General features: G+C 35.2%; 4 protein-coding genes and 1 long non-coding RNA gene across 14 annotated transcripts; 4 read left to right on the top strand and 1 right to left on the bottom strand.

Annotated features, from left to right (window-relative positions):
- Positions 1-1,785: 1,785 nt before the first annotated feature.
- Positions 1,786-6,078, top strand: LOC140817068 (ribosome biogenesis protein NOP53-like). Its single transcript, XM_073176636.1, has 12 exons — positions 1,786-2,072; positions 2,683-2,861; positions 2,961-3,009; positions 3,108-3,133; positions 3,353-3,433; positions 3,536-3,646; positions 3,749-3,843; positions 4,029-4,148; positions 4,258-4,380; positions 4,876-4,942; positions 5,047-5,126; positions 5,850-6,078. The coding sequence occupies exons 1-12, from the start codon at positions 1,904-1,906 to the stop codon at positions 5,854-5,856; spliced, it is 1,107 nt and encodes a 368-aa protein (XP_073032737.1). The 5' UTR covers positions 1,786-1,903; the 3' UTR covers positions 5,857-6,078.
- Positions 6,079-7,797: 1,719 nt separating this feature from the next.
- LOC140817463 (uncharacterized) lies at positions 7,798-10,318 on the top strand. Of its 5 annotated transcripts, none has more exons than XM_073177159.1 (2): positions 7,798-7,988; positions 8,571-10,318. In XM_073177159.1, the coding sequence occupies exon 2, from the start codon at positions 8,579-8,581 to the stop codon at positions 10,229-10,231; it is 1,653 nt and encodes a 550-aa protein (XP_073033260.1). In that variant the 5' UTR covers positions 7,798-7,988; positions 8,571-8,578; the 3' UTR covers positions 10,232-10,318. The 5 variants fall into 5 exon arrangements, with proteins under 5 accessions (XP_073033260.1, XP_073033261.1, XP_073033262.1 ...); XM_073177160.1 differs by having other exon boundaries at positions 7,798-7,992; XM_073177161.1 differs by having other exon boundaries at positions 7,798-8,021; positions 8,575-10,318.
- A 109-nt stretch (positions 10,319-10,427) lies between these two features.
- Positions 10,428-16,874, bottom strand: LOC140817464 (GRF1-interacting factor 2-like). 5 transcript variants are annotated; one of them, XM_073177166.1, is made up of 7 exons: positions 16,531-16,873; positions 14,480-14,601; positions 13,725-13,815; positions 11,824-11,900; positions 11,425-11,509; positions 10,939-11,344; positions 10,428-10,848 (listed from the first exon to the last, which is right to left on the bottom strand). In XM_073177166.1, exons 3-6 carry the CDS (start codon positions 13,800-13,802, stop codon positions 10,955-10,957), a joined length of 630 nt encoding a protein of 209 aa, XP_073033267.1. In that variant the 5' UTR covers positions 13,803-13,815; positions 14,480-14,601; positions 16,531-16,873; the 3' UTR covers positions 10,428-10,848; positions 10,939-10,954. The 5 variants fall into 5 exon arrangements, with proteins under 5 accessions (XP_073033267.1, XP_073033265.1, XP_073033266.1 ...); XM_073177164.1 differs by having other exon boundaries at positions 13,725-14,601; XM_073177165.1 differs by lacking the exon at positions 14,480-14,601 and having other exon boundaries at positions 13,725-13,818.
- On the top strand, positions 14,611-15,005 carry LOC140817466 (uncharacterized). The gene is made up of 2 exons (XR_012114774.1): positions 14,611-14,746; positions 14,905-15,005. It is a non-coding gene; the product is annotated as an uncharacterized lncRNA (long non-coding RNA).
- A 417-nt stretch (positions 16,875-17,291) lies between the features above and the next one.
- LOC140817497 (uncharacterized) lies at positions 17,292-19,011 on the top strand. 2 transcript variants are annotated; one of them, XM_073177217.1, is made up of 2 exons: positions 17,292-17,503; positions 17,950-19,011. In XM_073177217.1, the coding sequence occupies exon 2, from the start codon at positions 17,952-17,954 to the stop codon at positions 18,831-18,833; it is 882 nt and encodes a 293-aa protein (XP_073033318.1). In that variant the 5' UTR covers positions 17,292-17,503; positions 17,950-17,951; the 3' UTR covers positions 18,834-19,011. The 2 variants fall into 2 exon arrangements, with proteins under 2 accessions (XP_073033318.1, XP_073033317.1); XM_073177216.1 differs by having other exon boundaries at positions 17,944-19,010.
- The last annotated feature ends 1,054 nt before the right edge of the window (positions 19,012-20,065 follow it).

Genomic DNA, 20,065 nt, shown 5'->3' with positions numbered 1-20,065 from the left:
GTAATATATATATATATATGAAAATCCCTGAAGGATTTAAGATGCCTGAAGCACAAAGTTCAAAACCCAGAGAATGTTATTCTGTGAAATTACAAAGATCATTATATGGGTTAAAGCAATCCGGTCGAATGTGGTATAATCGACTAAGTGATCCCTTGATGAAAAAAGGATATGTAAATAATTCAATATGCGCTTGTGTTTTCATTAAGAAAACAATATCCGGATGCATAATTATTGCTGTATATGTTGATGATTTAAACATCATTGGAACGAATAAGGAAACTCAAGAAGTTGTGTCATACTTGAAGGAAGAATTTGAAATGAAGGATCTTGGAAAAACCAAGTATTGTCTGGGTTTACAAATTGAACAATGTGGAATGTTTGTTCACCAGACAAATTATACAGAAAAGATCCTTAAACGTTTTAATATGGATAAAGCAAATCCTTTAAGTACTCCAATGGTTGTTAGATCATTAAACATAGAAAAGGATCCATTCCGTCCATGTGAAAATGATGAAGATATTCTTGGTCCAGAAGTACCATATCTAAGTGCCATCGGTGCCCTTATGTACCTTACAAATTGTACAAGGCCTGATATATCTTTTGCCGTGAATCTGTTGGCAAGATTTAGCTCATATCCAACAAAGAGACACTGGAACGGAATTAAACATATATTCCGTTATCTACGAGGAACGACAGACTTGGGACTTTTGTATTCAAAAGATGCTAATCCAAGTATAATTGGTTATGATGATGCTGGATACTTATCTGATCCACACAAGGCACGTTCCCAAACTCGATATGTATTTAATCGTGGAGGCACTGCAATATCTTGGCGTTCACAGAAACAAACGCTCGTAACAACTTCATCAAATAATGCCGAGATTATTGCACTACATGAAGCAAGTCGTGAATGTGTGTGGTTAAAATCAATGACCCAACATATCCAAATTTCATGCGGATTATCATTCGATGAGAAGCCTGTGATACTATATGAAGATAATGCTGCATGTGTTGCTCAAATGAAAGAAGGATACATAAAAAGCGACAGAACTAAACATATTCCTCCTAAGTTCTTCGCATTCACCAAGGAGCTTGAGAAGAATAAATGTATTGATGTTCGTCACATTCAATCAAGTGAAAACTCATCAGATCTCTTCACAAAGGCACTACCTACGTCAATATTCAGAAAGCACATATATAATATTGGGATGCACAATCTACGAAATTTGTGAAGAGTTGTTCGTGTCAACATGAGGGGGAGTTCACGTGACTGCACTCTTTTTCCCTTACTATGGTTTTAATCCCAATGGGTTTTTCCTAGTAAGGTTTTTAACGAGGCAGTACAAAACACGTAATGAAGACATCATCATATCATGATCATCATCACAAGGGGGAGTGTTGAAATAATATATTTTAATATGGAAAAAGTAATAGTTGAATATTTGAATGTTGAAAATAAGAGTTGTAAAGTTAGAAATTTGTGTGTGATGATGTAGGTAATGATGTATTTTATTTTTGGATTATGTGTAATGAAACTCTATAAATAGATCTCTCATTTGTGAAGAAAATCACAATTGAGTAGAGAGAAAAATATTATAAAGTGTGTAGTTTGGTAAATTTTGAGAGTTTGAGATTTTTACTTTTTACCATAAATTTTTACTTTTTCACAACAATTATTATTTATTTAAAAAACTCGATATTACATAAAAATATGGACCCAAACAACGCCTAAGCAACTCACATTCAGCACGATAACTAGGGTTAAGCACGATAACTAGGGTTAATTACTTCATTGCTGGCATCGCTTTTTCTGATGCACACAGCGAAGCCCTAACAGAAATCTATAAATACACCAATACATACGCTTAAGGCTTACGGAGAGTGAGAATCAGACCAAACGATGGGCAAGAAAGCTAAGAGCTCGAGGAAAGGAAAGAAGGCTTGGAGGGCTAACATAAGCACCGAAGACTTTGAAGAGTACTTCGAAAAATCCACCAAAGACGCGCTGTCTGGTGGGTCTTTGGCAGATATCCCCAGCGATTCACTTTATTTCCTCGACAAAACTAGAGGTAAAGCTTTAAATATCACCTTCATGGCTCTTGGTCGTTGAATTTGTGATAATTTCGCATGTGTTTTTTTAAAAAAATTTATTCGGGGAACTGAACTTCAGTTTGGTATATGGTGTGAGCCTGAAGCATTTGAGATTAGTTATGTTCTATTGCTGCTGCTGGTGACTATCGGAAGTTTTGAGAAGTTAATATTGGTAAATTTAAGTTATCTTATTGAGTTGTGCATCTGAGGACTTTCTGTTTCCTCCTCTCAAATATTTTTAAAAAAAACTGTAATTCTTCTTTTAAAAGAAATGGTAAATTTAACCTCCTGATTGACAGTTGGGTTATCGTGGAAAAAATTTCAGATTTTATATGTACCTTTTTCAAAACCATGTAACTTACTGCTACTCGTATGGATTAAGTCGTTCAACAATTAAATTATGGGGCCAAGTTGTCGATTGCAAAATATTATTTACAATATTGGTGTCTCATCAAATTTTGTTATTATAGCTTTCTCACTACATTTGGCTTTTTTTCCCAATCTACTTATTTGATAACAAAGCATGTAAGTGTAACAGTGGAGATTGTTTTGGAGAATGCAATTACATTCATTAAAATGCAACTGCAGATCTTTCTGTTAAGCGGAAGATTGAGAAAAGCCGAGAAAGAGTGTTGCATTGTGATAGTGTGTTGCAAAGGAACCCATTTGTTCAACCTGTTCCATCCTCCATACAGAAAAAGAAAAAATCCAAGAAAAATGGTAACGCTATTCAAACAAATGAAACTGACGCGGATGATTGCTCAAGGGTTAGCTATTGTTCTTAAACTTTTTAGATATGTTTTAGAGTGATTATGCGTTTAAATTTGTTGATTGATTAATACTTTGTATTTACAAAATGATGGCAGAATGAAACTGCTGTTGATTCTGGCATAGTTGATTTATGGGAAGAAAAAGGTAGCATATTTATAATTAATTGATGAATTATCTATCTTTTGAATTTTAATAAATGACCGACTGTGATTTCTGATGGAGCCAGTATTTTATCATTTCAGGTGAAGACATTGCCAGAATTAGAAGGGTAAAATAATTTTCCCTGAACTCTTGATGATTGCCATTTTTATGCTCGATGAAGTATTATCAATCAATTGATATTTGTTGCATGTCTACAAGAAACTCACCTGGATTGTTAAGTCGTTCCTGTATTCACAGAAACTGTTTATAGCAAGTCATCTTTGTAATTCAATAGAATGTTTCACATTTGCAGCCTCTTTTGGGTTAACTATTGTTATAATAACAGAAGCCCAAGCCTTCCCTAATACCTGCTGTTGAAGTCGAACCTTCTGGATGCTCATTCAATCCCCACCCTGATACCCATCAGGTTATTTATTCTTTATGTTTATTTTTGTCTATTACACTTGTTATTTTTTCCCACTGATTTACTGACCATGATATAACTTTATTCTATTGGTTGTTTCCACAGGAAGCATTAGCTCGTGCTGTGGCAGATGAAATGCATAAAATTTATCAACATGAATTGGGACCTGAGCCTATTCCTTTATTAGTTCCTGGGCAAGCGATCGATGAAGAAGATGTTAGTCAGTCTCCCTTACCTAATTATCTGTGGTCACGTAGTTCTCAGTTGCCACATGCTATCAACTGGTCACTAGTGAATCAATATTATTTTGTATGTCAGATGTATTTCCTTGAGGCGGATCATGGAATAGATGACAACGATGATGGCCAAAGTGAAAATATTATAGATTATGAGGACACAAATCCAGAGAAGAGGTCAAATACTGTCGAGCTATTCTATTTTGTACCCTGCTTTATCTTTTGTTTTTTTTTTTTTCTTTTTTCTGTATGATGTTCCAACTTTATGGAGGAGATTTTTGCATATTAGATTGCCTTTTCTGATTATTTCCCTCCTGAATAAGCTATCCTGTTTATTTTTTCTTGTTTCTGGGAACCCACAGGCTTCAAAAAACCAAAAGGGTAACAAGAGTTGAATTGAATCGGAGGCTTAGGCGGAAGGAACGATTGAAAGTAGAGGCAGAAACCAAAAAAGTGGTAGTAATCTCACAAGATATTGACAGGTGTCCGATGAGTATTTTCTGCCAATAGTCCTCTAGTTATACACGAATTCTAGTCCTCTAGTTATGCATGAATTCTCATGTATTTTATTAGGTTTTCTTTTTAAAACAGATTAAGGGATATACTTGAAGAAATAACCGAGGAGGATAAAGAAAAACATAAGAGACGTATCCGACGCAATGTTGCTAAACAAGAAAGACTGAAGGCTCGACCACCACGCATGGGAAAATACAAGTATGCAGTTGTAAATGTGACATTCATTAACTTTCTTTGCACCTTTTACTAATGGCAGTTGGCATAACTTCATGAACATGGATACACCCTCTACATTGTTGATATGGTACCTTCAAGCTCTCTTCAAAGCAATGATGCATGAATTGCATGCAATACTTGTACCTTAAGATGTATTTATTTTTGCACTGGCATTCTATACACTATTCAGCCTGTGCACTTGTGTTAGCAAAGAGAAGCACACTACGGCTTAATATTCTTCAATTGTGTCACACGCTCCATATTAGGATAATGTTCTTGATACATCTTTCCAGATTTTATGATCTGATGCCTTGATACACCTCGCTTCCATGAGGCACACACCCCATCTTGCTCCTTCAGTCTATGCCGTAGGTCTTAATACTTATCGTGCCCCAAATAACATTCGGAATACCCATTTGCATTATCAAATTGTTAAACATGGAAAACAGACTAGCATAATCGTATTTTATGTTTCAGATTTGAGCCCGCTCCTCTCCAAGTTCTCTTATCTGAGGAGAAAACGGGTTCACTTAGGAAGTTGAAGGTTAATTTTTTTCCTTCTTAATTTACTGTTAACTTTACAACAAAGAGTATCGAATAGTTGACTGAATTTGTATTTTGTGTATTATTGAACGTTTTGGATGATAGGGCTGTTGCACTCTTGCGCGAGATCGATTTAAGAGCCTTGAGAAAAGAGGGTTAGTTATTCCATCAAAGAAGAGCGGCAGGTTAGTTTGCTTATTTATACGATTGAATTCATACTGTATCTGAGCGTGAATCAACGGCCAAGATTGTTATATTGATATCATAGTCTTTTGTAGGGTATGTAACTGACTTTTTTTGTGCGTATGTATGTAATATTGATATTAATGTTTATTTTTTTTTGAAATATGATTGAATGTTTAGGCATTTATTTCTGCTGTTTTCATTTTGATCTCGTCAATATTGCCTGGCCTACACATTTGACCGTTTTAACCAAATCACCTTTAGTTTTCCCTTAATGTTTAGTTGAATGCTCTGTTTCTCAATATTAGCTATATTTTTACCCCAAAAAAAGTTCGTGCTGAAATTTGTGGTGGATTGTTTATCTGATACTCCCAGATTGGATTTTAGAAAATGGTCCAACTTGGATATGATTAGCTTCTAATACACACACACACACACACACAGGCCACGTGACTCAATTGTGGTATAATTACGTGCTCAACCCCAAGGCAGTGCTTGCATTTCTAAAAATGGAAATAACTTAATAAATAGAAAAATGCAGCATCAACATGTTCACTCAATGTTTCTAGCAGTTAAGGAGAAGTTATACTTGAAGTTCACTGTGATCGATATATGTCCAAGTGATAGTTGAACCATAAAGAAAAAATATATGTCCAAGTGATAGTTGAACCATATCCAAATCTTCTATTTATATTTTTTTGAATATATCTGCGTGCTTCATGCAGGAAGTAAGGTGGTTCCTCGACCGTACAGATTCAGGCTAGTACCTGAATCTGTGGATGAAAAAATCGAAGGTTTATTATCAATTGTGTGATGTTGGAAGGGAGATGCTATGAACTAGTTTAGTAATGGTAGACCTGTTTTATTTTATTTTATTTTACAATGTATTAGAATTTACTTTTATTTACTAAATTTGATGTGTTGCATAATACAACCAATTTACATTTTGACAAATTTTTTTGCCCTTTTATCTCTTGTTTCAAATGGTTTTAAATTATATCAAGTTTTATATGGGACATCCATCTATATGAGATGTATATGAGAGAAATCTTGATGTGACACACATATATTATCTTTTGGATTTTCACTATGAGCACTTATGTTAGAACCATTGAGATGATGTCCATTATTGGATGTATTGGTGAGAAACGTCGAGGGTGTCTCTATATTGTATGTGATGAAATTATACATCCAAAAAATGCACATAATTTCACCCGTGCTCATATATGTTTTTACATTGGGGGCTACAAAGATTTGTAACTACTAACTAATCAAATTTTAATTTTAACTTAATTAAAAATCGAAATGTCTTTTTTTTTCATTTTTCTTTAAATGTGTTTTTTACATTTTATTTTCTAAATTTTATTTTAAAGTCCAGAAAATTTTGTTTAACTAATTTTTTTTCACTACGAAAAGATGAGTGAAAATTTAAAATTTTAGGTCTAACAAATAGAAATAAATAAATTTTTTAAACAAACTTGAAAATGAGAATGAGAGAGATAGAACCATGCACCAGTCTTATTACGCAGACACCGTTGACCGTTTGTCGAATTAACTACTTTATTAATATACATGTAAACTTAAAATAATAAAATAATAATAATAATAACACTTTGATAAAAATTTTGGGGGTTGGTACTATAGAGCCGCCTCTGAATAAATCCCATGCTAATAGTCAAAAAGTGTATACTCTATTTTATGTGTTGTAGTGGGTAGAGTGTGATCATTGGCAGAAAAGTGGTCGCTCCTAGCTAGATTATAAGATAATGAAGAGAATTTGTTTCATAACTTGGGAACTGGGATTGAATATATGTCCATTGCTTCAGAATCTTGGGATGCATTTTGTTTCGATGCAACTCATTGAGAACTTGATTTACCACAGGATGCTTGGAAGATATTAGTTTTGTTGTCCTTGTAAAGTGCTTGTTTGCTCCCATAGGATGCTTGGAAGACATCGCTTCTACTGAGAGTGGAGGAGACGGTGAAGGCTAAAGAACTAGAGGATGAGTGGATGACGATCTTACTTAAATTGAAGAAAGTTTAGTGTTTAAGAGTTCAATTTTAATCGCAAACACAGTTGATTCTATAAATTATTGAACTTGTAGTTGAGTAACTATGTTGTTTTTAACAGATATCAAATAAACGCTTAAAAAATGTTGTTTCTTAGGTGTTTGCTCGATCCAATCTGATTTTTCATAAGTGGAACTGAACTTCACGTTTACAAATTTAGTCATATACTTGTTTCACATTAAGGTTAGAAACGTGACATATTCTCTTTATTATCTCAGATATTTTATTTAAAACGAATTAAAATATTGTCCGTCTAAATGTGTCCAGCGAATTTAAAATGCGAAATGATAAGAAAAAATCTACACGTAAGAATGTCTGACAAAATCGTCAGTGACTTTTTCCTCTAATTTCTAAAGATCAAAATCAAGGTCTCTATAGACTGGAACCTTTTTTCACCTCTCCCTTGCCCAATTTCAAATTTTATAGAAAATAAAATAATTTAATATTTTTAAATTGTATTAGAATATTTATATCACATATAGATGGTCAAAGTTCATGGCAACAATAAAGCTTTGTCGAGGAAACAGCTAATTTCACTTACATTCGGTTTGACAAGTAATGACACGAACGCCACCAACGCTTTTGACTTCTTGTAATTAATTACCTTTTAAATTTAGTTCGTACCAATGACCCATCGTTCAAACCTTCAAAAAATAAAAGTAAAAATTAAACAAACGCTACCGATAAATAATTGAAGTATTACGAAAAGAGAAGATTCAAAGAAAATCATCCCGGAAAACCAAGTTGCAATCTTTTCTGGAAGAAGTTCCCAACCCAAGTCCTTGCCATCTTCTGTGAGTTTTTACTTTGGTATCTTTTGAAAATTGGTATATTTGTTTCTGTTACTTATTGTTTTTGTATGTTTTATTTATTTACTCTAGCTTGATATATATCATGGGTTGGAATCTGTTTGAGTTTTTGTTTATGGGTATGGCGTGTAATTTGCTAGTTTGGATTTGCTGCTTGTTCTGTTTTTTTATGGTGTATCCAAGGTCATAGCTTTTTCCAATTTGGAAACTGAAATCTTTTCTTATTTTCTTTTGAATTTGAAAGACGATGTGTTAGGATGATTTTTTTGGTCTTTTGTTGATTAACTATGTGGAATGGTATTTGATCTTGTATGCTACATATACTAACGTTTGCTGGTTTGTGGACTACTTTTTTTCTGGGTTCTTTGGCATGTTTTCGAGTTAATTTCGCTGACATGCTTTTAGTTTTTTTTTTTTTAAGATCTTATTGGTAGCTCGATATAGCTTTCCCAGTTTTGTAGCGGGGGGTGGGGGTGGTATTTGATTGCCACTTTCAAAGGACCAGAGATTAAGAAGGATTTGCGGACTTTATTAATTTTCCTTGAATTTGCAAACATTTTACTTGAGAAAGTAAGATGGTAACAGGTGATAATGCTGAGAACAGCGGTGGAATGAGGAAAACGGAGTCGCTAAACTCTGAGGGCCACATACCTCTGCACGTCTCTACTTCACAAAGAGGTCTTGTAAGTGACGAAAATACAAAAAATGGATTCTATGATGGTTTTTCCAAAAGGATGAAGTTCCTTAAATTTGGTAATTTGGCTTCAACATCTGCAAAATTTCAACGGTTTGCTGACGAAAAAAACGAAGTATCACGCGCTGTACCTTCATCTAGCAGTCGGCATATTCGTGATCGTTTTAACAGGATATTTTCTCGAAAATTTGATTGGAACTGCCTTTCGAGAATCAGCAAAGAATGGATAATGAACCCCTTGCATATGGCCCTTTTTATCTGGATAGTATGTGTTGCTGTTTCTGGCGCAATTCTATTCATGGTCATGACGGGAATGTTAAACCATTCACTCCCAAAAAAATCACAGAGGGATGCTTGGTTCGAAGTCAATAATCAAATTCTGAACGCCTTATTCACCCTTATGTGTTTATACCAACACCCTAAACGAATTTATCACTTTGCATTACTAATAAGATGGAGGTCAGTAGATGTTTTGAAGCTCCGAAAAGTATACTGCAAGAATGGCACCTATAAACCAAACGAATGGATGCACATGATGATCGTTGTTTTTCTTCTCAATATCAATTGTTTTGCTCAATATGCGCTGTGTGGTCTTAACTTGGGATACAAGAGGTCGGAACGGCCACCTATAGGGGTCGGATTATGCTTATCTGTTGCAATTGGTGCGCCTGCATTAGCCGGGATTTACACCTCTCTTAGCCCCCTCGGGAAAGAATATGAGTCTGATATTGATGAAGAATCACAAATTACGGCTACAACTGATGATAATACTAGACAGAATCAGTTGAGAAGATCTTTCGAAAAACGATTCTCATTTGCACCAAAAGATGAAAGAACTGTTGAGAATCGACCCCAATGGAGCGGCGGAGTTCTTGATTTTTGGGATGACATTTCTCTAGCTTACTTATCATTGTTCTGCAGTTTCTGCGTGTTTGGATGGAACATGGAGAGACTCGGGTTTGGCAACATGTATGTTCACATTGCAACTTTTCTTCTATTCTGCTTGGCTCCCTTTTGGATTTTCAATCTTGCAGCCATTAACATAGATAACGAGACAGTAAGAGCCGCCTTAGGAGTCACTGGGATTTTCCTTTGTCTATTTGGGTTACTCTATGGTGGATTTTGGAGGATTCAGATGAGAAAAAGATTCAATCTTCGTCCATACAATTCTTGTTGTGGTAACCCAGAAGCCGCAGATTGTGCTCTCTGGCTTTTTTGTTGTTGGTGCTCTCTAGCTCAAGAAGTGAGAACCGGAAACTCTTATGATGTTGTAGAGGACAAGTTTTACAGGAAACGGGTCAATGGGCTGCCTATCTCCCCCTTGCCTCGAGAGGATGGGGAATTTGAGTTTAGGTCTGGACAGAATTCCCCGTTTTGGAACAGCCCTTCTCCTCCATCACATGCCAATTCGAAGGCGGTCTACCATAGTCCAGGGAGGCATCTATCTTTAATAGAAGAAGAAAGTAGTTCACAACGTAAAGATGAAACCATGATTCCTCCTGGCCCTTCGATTATACAAAGAGACAACATTTGATACAAAAAATTTTGAAATGCATTTTGTTATGTAGCATGTGGATACAAAAGAAACTAGTTGTGCGCGTGTTAGATTGTTGTTTGTCTACGTGATAAATAGTTGTATACGCATTGATGTTTCTTACCTTTTTTTTTAATCAATAAATAGAAACATATATCGGCTAAGCATACCCAGCTGAAACTATAATCCTGACTGATACATGAAAATGAGAATCACGTGGATACATAGATAACACATCAATAGAAGCCGTAATTCCCTCGAACAACTTAGCATTACAGCCGGACCACACAACGTAAACCATACAAGACATGCTAAGTACTCTAGTCTTCGTAATTCGGAAGGTGCCATGATACAAGGACCTCACCTCTGATGGGGGTCGAGGTCCAGCAGTGTGGAAAACAAATATGTTGGATGCCTTTCGGGCATTAAATGCCCCAATAAGAACAGCATATAATAAAAGAGTGCAGGAGAGCATTATTGATGAACACAAAACCTTCGTGCTGGACTAAAAAGCACCATCCTGAGTAGATATAGAACAAATGACACTGGAGCCGCGACAAGAACTTCTTCTTCTACTTACAGCAAGTCCAAGAACTATGGCACAGCAACCCTAACTCCTATTAGACGTAAGATGATCAGTATAGAAACCAGAAAACAATAGTTCTAGAACATAATCTTACTATCAACAACTAGATACGACAGCTTACAAATTTATTGATCCCTTTACTTGGCTTCCAGTCCATCGGAACTACCATGTGCTACATTTGAGCTTCCTTTGACTTCAGATCTGGCTGCGGCACCCGTGACAGGTTTATCTTGCTTATTTACTTCATGTGCATCGGTGGGACCAGATTTTGAAGATGGAATGCTACAGCTACCTCCAAGATTGGTTTCGGTTTGTGCTAGGTTCATGCCATCGGTGGCTCCAAAATATGCTTGTGTGGCATGCGGGTGGGGAGGTGGTTGTGGCAATTGCTGCCGCAGATCTTGCAATGGTTGTGGTAAATGGAATGGTGTTCGTGTGGGGAAAATACCTGCTTGCTGAGCCATGGCTGCAGCTTGAGGATGTGGCATGTAAAACGCCCCCTGTTGCATAGCAGGATGTGGAGTCATCTGCACGGGCCAAAGTATAAATTAGAAAGAGGTCTGTAACGCCATAAGTAAATTTGCATCAAGCTGACTCTAAATGACACCTGAGGAGGCATTGCTGATGTCTGAGGTTGTGCATCAGCAATTGCGGCCAAATACATTAAATTCTTTTGAAGTTGAGCCTGATACCTGATCATCAAGATAATACTGAATCAAAAGTTGCACTGATGTTAAAAATATAAGCACTCGGTCGTCAAAAAGCCAACAAGCAATAGCAATTTGTAGGGCATATAACTCCTCGAAGCACAAACAGATACAGAGAAAGAAGGGAAGTTTCGTATCCAAGATAAGACAGTTGAAACTGAGATCACTAAGATTCTTACTATGCAGCAGAAAACAAGAAGCAAATAAAATGCTTGATAGTGAAAATTGCAAATAAGTAAATGCATAAATGCACTCGTCATCACGTATGCTAAGATGTACAGAAAAGATAACCCACTTACTGGGCACACTCGGCAAGTTTGCCGAGATTTTGATTGTCCAATATCGCCAATATTAACTTCTTGTTTTCATCAAGGTACTGCATCGACAGTTGGTGGCGATGTTGCATGCATGCCAAAATGCAAATCATGTAAAATTTTCACAATATAAAATTCAAGTATGATGAAACATATTTCACATGAGTATTTTAATATATTATGGAACAAGCTCTAAAAACAAAATCAAACACCAAGTAACTCTTACGACAATTTCAACAAGTATTAAAAAGGTGAAATTCACATTCAAAGCTAGAAGATTGTTTTCAATGTATTACTTGATCGATTCAACTCACAGATGTTCAGAGCCTTGATCTTTTAAATTTGACACAAAGGAATCAAATTTTTGACTATTTATCGATTCTTTCATTAGAAAATTAAGTTTAAGAAGTCAACATATTACAAAACTTTGGGAAAAAGATCAACCATCATTATACAAATTAACATTTCTTTTGAGATAACAATAGTACATTGGACAATTACTGGTCATACACAATATTAACTTACCCTGCAATACCAAGAAAGATTAGAAAATGCTTTTTGCACTATCAAAGAACAAATTATTGGGAATTTAAACCACCTACCATGTGAGAACTTGAAATTCCAACAGTAGCAGCAGCTAGCAAATTTCAACAGAAGCTAAAAATTCCAGCAGAAGCTAATATTTCAGAAGCTGATACTTTTCCACCAGATTAGAATCCAGCAGCAGCAGAACGAAATTCCAGCAGACAGTTACCAATTCAGCCATGACTTGTAACTGAAGCATTTAACACGGAATAAAGATTGTTAATGGCAGATTATGGCCATTAATAGGGAGCCTAACAGTCAGATTGTGGTCTATAAATAACACCTCAAGTCTCTGAAATTGGTGTTACACAAATCCTGAGTTATCTCTTGAATTTTCGAGTTAAGAGGGTGCTGAATTTCGAGTAGTAGAAACCAGTAGCGAGAGAAAGCATATTTCCAGACTTCAACCGAAACCTCTAAACAAATTACGGTAAGTGGACTTACATATAAATATCTTGAAATCTGTTTGATAATTCTGTTTTAAAGTTCAGTTTCTGTATGTTGATTTCTGATTTTCAAGCACTGAAACTCCCTAGTGAACTAATGGTAGTAATATATATTCTGAACTTTCTGAATTCTGATTCTGATTATGGCCTCACCCCTTAGAGGAGAGAACATATAGGGGACTGATATCAGTTTAACCATGAAATTCACTAACGTGTTCAGTGCTTACTAATTCTGATTTCTGTTCTGAAGCCTGCAAATTCTGAATTCTGATTTCTGTTATGAAAATACGAGTTTTCTGTATATTATTGTATTACTGTTTCTGTTGAAAACGACTTTGAAAACTGGGAGTTATTCCCGCCCCTGCTTACTGAGTGACAATCATATCACTCACCCACCAAACCCATCTCAGATAAGAGTACTGAAGAAATGTTAGAAGAAGAAGAGCAGATCCAATTCTGAGGCTGGTGAAGAAGACTGTTATTCTCAGTTTATGTTTATTTTTATTTCGCTGCATCTGTTAAGATACTGTAATATTTGATTTTACATTTCCGCTGTAAAACATCAGTATTCGAGTTGTAACAGACAATTGATTTATTTCGTACTATGAATAAAAGACTGGTTTCTGAAATTCTGTACTTCTGAGGCTTGTTGTTTTCGAATGTAATATTTGAGAGCAACGCCGGTGTCAACCAACCCCCGTCCCGGGGTGTGACATACCATCATATAATAAATATGATTAACAGAAGTGTGAGTTTTCCCACCAAAACCAAAAAGGAAGGTCACCAATTAAAAAACATGACTATTTTAGATATTTGCAATAGCCCTCAAAAGATTCAGGGGAAAATAAGAAATACCTTCTGTATCTGTTCGGTGGTGATATTGGTAGGGGGAAATGGCTGCATGACTGGAAAAATTGTACCTGGTTGCTGCATCTCTACAGCTTTCCTGCTTAATTAAACAGAGTACCCTTGTATTTTACGATAACGAAAACCAGAAAAAACCCTAATGCACACAAGGTAGAAATCTCTACACCTTTTAAATTCATCAGATGTGGCAAGATACTGTATGTTGTTTTGAACAAAGGAAATAACTGAAAATTATCCTTTAACATTTAGTTTGGAGACTAAGTATTTCCATAAACAGCAAAGTAAAGAATTTTGCCAATGATATGTTTAGACAAGTAATGATGAAAGATAAAAATGGTAAGCTTTACTGAAAAAAGATCGTAGTATCTGTTTTGGAAGCATGTGGACATCAAATGATCCTGCTTTTATCCATAAATTTTTTAAAATGTGGCAGGATTGAAACACAGGTATTCTATGTTATTATCAAATAGACAAATACTATACATATTCCAAAAAATTCAATCAGCTTTGCTTGAATGGAAAGATCACTTTTATCTGAAATACTTAATAGTCAAACTGTTGTAATACACATGACGCATAATTTTAAAAACATTAGAGCATGAAACGAGTCAGATACAACTATTTTACAAATGCATATGCATAAATACACTTAAATATAATCATATGTACATGATTGCAATTAATGTAACACCAAATTACCGATGGACTCAAGTGCTTAAAATATCCAATATCATTGGATCTACCTTGACGCAAATGCCCTCGGGATAGGTTGAACTCTGCGCGACTATAGTTAAAATAAGATCGCAGACCACATTAGATACCGCAGGCTTATCTTCTTTTTGATCGACAACTATCCAGGGATTATCTGTACCAGGGAAATAATCTTATTCGTCACGGTTTTTCAGAATATTGGGTGCTATAACTTCTCATATTGCGAAATCGTGATAAAAAAAAATCATACAATTTTCTAACCAAACATTGCGGGATAAGCTACATGAATGGTTCTCCCCGTTTCCAGGGGCGGAGGTATGTGCTTCTTTATCCGGACTTTAGCTCGGGTGGCTCAATTTTTTTAAAAAAAAATGTATATGTAAATTTTGTATAATTTGATATTAACTCGAGTAGATAAATTTAAAATATTAAAAGATTTTAGAGTCTAAAATTTCAGCCCTCCATAACAGTTGCGTGCTTCAAATGCAAGAAGAAAAGCAAAAGGGAAAAAAAAACCCAGCCAAAATACACATAAAAATAACTTTTCATTAACACAACGGGACTATTAGATATATAACCTTCTTTCCCATTTTCTTTTGATTTTTAACCTTCTTTACCTTAATCTTTGATAATTAACCCTCAATTAGAAATCTAATCCTAATTTTTCCAAAATTGCCCTGACCTTCTAAAGCCCAACTAACCTAACCCAAAATCTTAATTTTTTCCTCCTTCAATCGTGCTTTCATATCTTCCTACAATATTTAATCATTCTCCTCTGTATTCAAAAAATTGTTTGTTATCAAAATCCTTCTCTATAAGTGCTACTCTAAATCATGTTCATCTTTTCTTCTACTTCTTGTTTCGGCAGCATCGACGCCTAGCTTTCATGTCTCTACTATGAATTGTTTTTGGCAATCTATTTTTCCCTCCATTTCTTTTATTCATTAATCACATGAAGAGTACATAAGTTTTAAAAAAGGAGATTAAACATCCATAAATGATAATGCATGGATTTAGGAATTTGGATACAAGAGACAAATTAAAGTAAATCATTGAAATCAATATAATTCCCTTTAAATGAATACTTTTCTTAACATATGCATACAGGGGTAGGGGTAGACTCAATTTTGGTAATGATGCTAAAGTTCGTAAAGGCATAACAAAGATAATATTTTTACTTGAGTGAGTCTCATGTGAGACCGTTTCACGGATCATAATCTGTGAGACGGGTCAACCCTACCCATATTCACACTAAAAAGTAATACTCTTAGCATAAAAAGTGATACTTTTTCATGGGTGACCCAAATAAGAGATCCGTCTCACAAATAATACCCGTGAGACCGTCTCACACAAGTTTTTGCCTTTTTACTTTTGGAAGTGGCTGGTTATTTTTAGGATTTTTGCAATATTTTTTTTGAGTTGGAGAAGAGATTTATTACAACTGAGTCTCAAACTCGAAACCTAGTCTCAAACTTGGAGATGGTAAGTTTTGATATATATTATTGTTTACTGATAAATTCTAAATATTATGATGCAGTAAGTATTGACATTGTCCTTTTATTTTAAATGCATGGTCCACGCTAAGAAAATAATGAATGCATAACTCAAGACAAGACATCTTTTTTATTGTGTATATTTTTCAAAGTAATTAAATAAATTAATAATTAGTTATTCATTGAAAAAAGAAAGAAACAGACCTCACGTCTGCAGACTGTAAAGGAGAAAATGTACATATTAGTCTACAACGTTGTGTTATTGTTGAATGGTTGGGAAGGCTGCAGTGTTAGAGAAAGTTGGAAATTTTGTTTCTACGAAAAGTGATATTTGTTGACAATTTATGATTTAGATGAATTTGAAGATATATTGGTTGAAGAAAAGTTGTTTTAAAAGGGTAAAATAGTAAAAAATATATGTATTAAAATGAGGAGGTTATATTTCAAATCAGGAGTCAAATGGAGGTTAATTAATTAAATCTTCCTTAACGGAACAAAATCTCCTCAAAATAAAACCCAATCGACCAACCAAAATTCAAATCCACCCCTGAACTCAGAACCCTAAATCCAGAACCCCAAAAGTTATTCACATACTCGACGGAAAGATTCAAACTTTCCGGCACACCCGAGTAATAAGAGTGAAGTGCAGCAGCCAACGAACTTTGGAGAAGTGGCAAGTTGGTCTTGGTTATTCTATACTAAAGTTGAGGGATACTGAGAATGAGAGTGTTCGGAGTGATGGGTGTCCTTAACGGAGCGCCCTATGCTAGTGGCCGACGACGGCGGCCCAGGCGGTGGCAGAAGTATGAGACTACAGAAAAAGTGACATGGTGCAAGTGGCACGAAAATATCATATACCTGCAGTTCGATTTTCGAGGTCAATTTTCACCTGAAATTTTAAAATGGTACAAGTCCGACAAGATGAAAGCTTGGAAGAAAGATGGTTTAAATTGAGAATATTAGTAAAGTTGACCCATTTCACAATTAAAGATTCATGAGATCAAAACTTCCTCAAATAAAATAATAATAACAAGACCAATTTAGATAAGTAACTTGACCTATTTAATTTATTATTTTAAAACAAAAGCTATAACATCGCCAACAATATTTTGGTTGGTCCATATAAACTTCTTTGGAGCTCTATTCGATAAACCTACGTCATGTTTGTCCCCTATGGTTTTCTGTTTCGTGAGATACCGAATGAATAAATTTATATTAGTTTAAGTTATTAGATTTCATGCATATATATAAAATTATTTTATGTGCGATATTTTATGTGCGATATTAAAAGAAAAACAGAGAAGATAAAGAGAGAAGTTTCTTTGCCCCCAAGGAAGCGAAAACAGTACAACGTAATCAACTTCAATCAAACTTCTCCATCAACACAAAACGTGTGGCTGAGGAAGATTCCCTCGTCATAATCGCCTATGGAAATTTCCGCCTCCTTCTTTCATATATAAATATCCCAAAACCTTTTATGTAGTCAAGATTTATTCACTCCATCCTCGATAGAACAGTGCGATAGCTCAAGAAATTGTTCGGGTTTCAGTCCAACGGAAGAAGGTACGTTGATTGATTATGGCATTCAAAATTCATGAATCAGCCGATTGGGTAGCCCCGGAGTCCTTTTAGTTCCGGCGTGGGAGATGTAAATTATAGAAGGCATGCTTTGTTTTCCTTTTTTCTTGATTTTAGGTTGAGTTTTACAGACACTGACACACTGATATACTTCACGATTTTTTTTTTATTTTGTGAGACTTGTGACTCATTAAATGTAATATATAACTTTATTCCAGATGAATTTGCTCAGCAATTGCACTAAAAAGTCTCTTTCAATCTGACTTCAATTCTTATCATGCATTCTCCAATGATATGACTAATAGTCTGTTTGATTTCTTTCTTAGAAGACAAGGGGACCCCGAGAATTTTTGTGTAGTGCAATTATATATTACAGAGAAGATTTATACATGTTATAGCTGAACATTTTTCTTCTTGATACGTAGAAACAGATATGAGCCCATCAAATCAAGTTTACAGCCCAGTGTCTCCACCTAAGGATTTCACGAGGAAAAAGAAATCAAGAAGCAGGAGTGACACATCCAAAAGTGTAGCTGCGACTCTTGCGAAATGGAAGGAATACAATGATAAGCTCGACTCTCTTCAAACAAGCGATAAGCCGGTGCGTAAAGCTCCTGCCAAGGGATCAAAGAAAGGGTGTATGAGAGGTAAAGGTGGTCCACAAAACAACCGTTGCAATTACAGAGGCGTCAGGCAAAGGACATGGGGAAGATGGGTAGCAGAGATTAGGGAGCCACGTCGTGGAAGCAGGCTGTGGTTGGGAACATTTAGTACAGCGGAAGAAGCTGCTCTGGCTTATGATGAAGCTGCACTGGCCATGTACGGCCCTTGTGCTCGGTTTAACTCCCATGCTCATAAAAATGATGGCCAAGAGGTTTCTTCGTCTCACATGAGTTCAGCTTCGGTCTATGCAAGTTGTGGCATCTCTGAGGGGTGTGAGGCAAGCACGAAAGTGGCAGCGATGATAGAGAAATTAGAGAAAGAAGAACCAAATCCAGAATCAGTGAGAGAGGGAGAAAGGGACAAAATTTTTGAAGCTGACAAGCCTCTTGGCCATATGGGCTCTGTCCCTAACCATGCTTCAAGGCCTTGGACTGATATTGGATCCCATAGTGGGCTTGCCTCCGCAAATATCAGTGAAGATTCGTCACGCCAGTTGCAGCATTATTTTGAGTCCAAATTGCTTTGTGGTTCGCCTAACATGGAGCATGAAACATATTATGGATTTGATTTCTTGGGACCAGGTAGACAGGAGGATCATAACTTCATGTTGACTGATCTGCTTTTGGATTTGGACTCAGATTTGGTGATATAAACATGTAGGAATGGAGAAAACATACAAAGGTTTTAGATTCTGAAGATACACCTGCCTGCTACGTTCGCAGCATCTTTTTGTGATACTTTTCTACCGAAACCGACATTTTCCTTTTCTTGAAGTTGAAGATGTCACTGTGTATATATCATTAAGATAATTTTATGAAATAACAACTGATAATCCTACTCATTGTCTATTGGAAGGAACCAAAATTCGAAGAGATAAGTAATTAACAATGCTTCGAAGGGCAAAGAAAAAGGCTAACATTCAACAAAGAACGGTTCAAATTCAATACTCGACATTGGATAATATGTCGCGCATCGCCATCCACTAAATAATGTGGTTTCAGCCAAGTGGATACATATCAAAGTTAAACACGAGATTCTTTGATGATCAACAAATCATTAATGTACTTCTAAGCTTTTACATTAAAAAAATATCTAATGCAAAAAAATAAATAAATAAATATATATATATATATATATATATATATTAACTAATATTTATTTTTATTTACGAAATGAAATATTGAACTTAGGAGAAATAAAACCCAAACAAGCTATATGCATACATAGTATGCGTAAAATTATTTTTAAATTAGATTGAATAAGAGAACGTTGGATCAAATGTAACGTGTTCGATTTTGACGCCCACAATGACTGGAACTAAAACAAGTGTTAGATCGAATAGTTGCAAAAGCAAGCAACTCTCTTTAAGAATCTTCACAACGTTTGAATTCAACTTCCCAACTCGATCACTAGGAATATGTTTACAATCGCCTTCCCAGGAAAGTTCTATATTACTATTTAAAGAAATATTTAATTTTATTTATTTTATATATCTACACTGTTGTAAAAAGTCCAGGTACCACAAAATATTATTAATCATATTATAAATAAAAAGTAGCAAAATAATAATAAAAATAATTTCGCGCAGATATTTACACGGATATCAGGTGTGGAAGGGACACATTTGGATACATAGTTGTCCAATCTTATTATCCCAAATTTTGGTTTTTGGTCCTAAATTGAAGATAAGGAAAGACGAGTGGTATTATTAAATAATTAAACTAGATTGACTGTTTAGGAATAAAGTCAGAACTTACAACCTTAACAAGTTGACAAATTGTACATATAATAACATAAAATAAACCTTTTTTATATATTATTTCTCAAAAGTTACAACCTCAGCAAGCTGGCAAATTGTACAATAATAAAGGAAACCGTTTTAAT

The sequence above is a fragment of the Primulina eburnea genome, chromosome 16 (genome assembly GCF_022965805.1).
Source record: "Primulina eburnea isolate SZY01 chromosome 16, ASM2296580v1, whole genome shotgun sequence".
NCBI classification, from domain to species: Eukaryota; Viridiplantae; Streptophyta; class Magnoliopsida; order Lamiales; family Gesneriaceae; genus Primulina; species Primulina eburnea.
This window is presented reverse-complemented; position numbering and strand designations above follow the sequence as displayed.

What these genes read in the sequence shown, in the direction of transcription:
- LOC140817068 (XM_073176636.1), top strand. Translation starts at nt 1,904, where the DNA reads ATGGGCAAGAAAGCTAAGAGCTCGAGGAAAGGAAAGAAGGCTTGGAGG. An exon ending in TGATTTATGGGAAGAAAAAG is followed by an intron (nt 3,010 to 3,107) that starts GTAGCATATTTA and finishes TTATCATTTCAG; the next exon opens with GTGAAGACATTGCCAGAATT. An exon ending in GTTCACTTAGGAAGTTGAAG is followed by an intron (nt 4,943 to 5,046) that starts GTTAATTTTTTT and finishes TTTGGATGATAG; the next exon opens with GGCTGTTGCACTCTTGCGCG.
- LOC140817463 (XM_073177159.1), top strand. Translation starts at nt 8,579, where the DNA reads ATGGTAACAGGTGATAATGCTGAGAACAGCGGTGGAATGAGGAAAACG.
- LOC140817464 (XM_073177163.1), bottom strand. An exon ending in AAACTTGCCGAGTGTGCCCA is followed by an intron (nt 11,510 to 11,823) that starts GTAAGTGGGTTA and finishes CTTGATGATCAG; the next exon opens with GTATCAGGCTCAACTTCAAA. An exon ending in CATCAGCAATGCCTCCTCAG is followed by an intron (nt 11,345 to 11,424) that starts GTGTCATTTAGA and finishes TGGCCCGTGCAG; the next exon opens with ATGACTCCACATCCTGCTAT.
- LOC140817497 (XM_073177217.1), top strand. Translation starts at nt 17,952, where the DNA reads ATGAGCCCATCAAATCAAGTTTACAGCCCAGTGTCTCCACCTAAGGAT.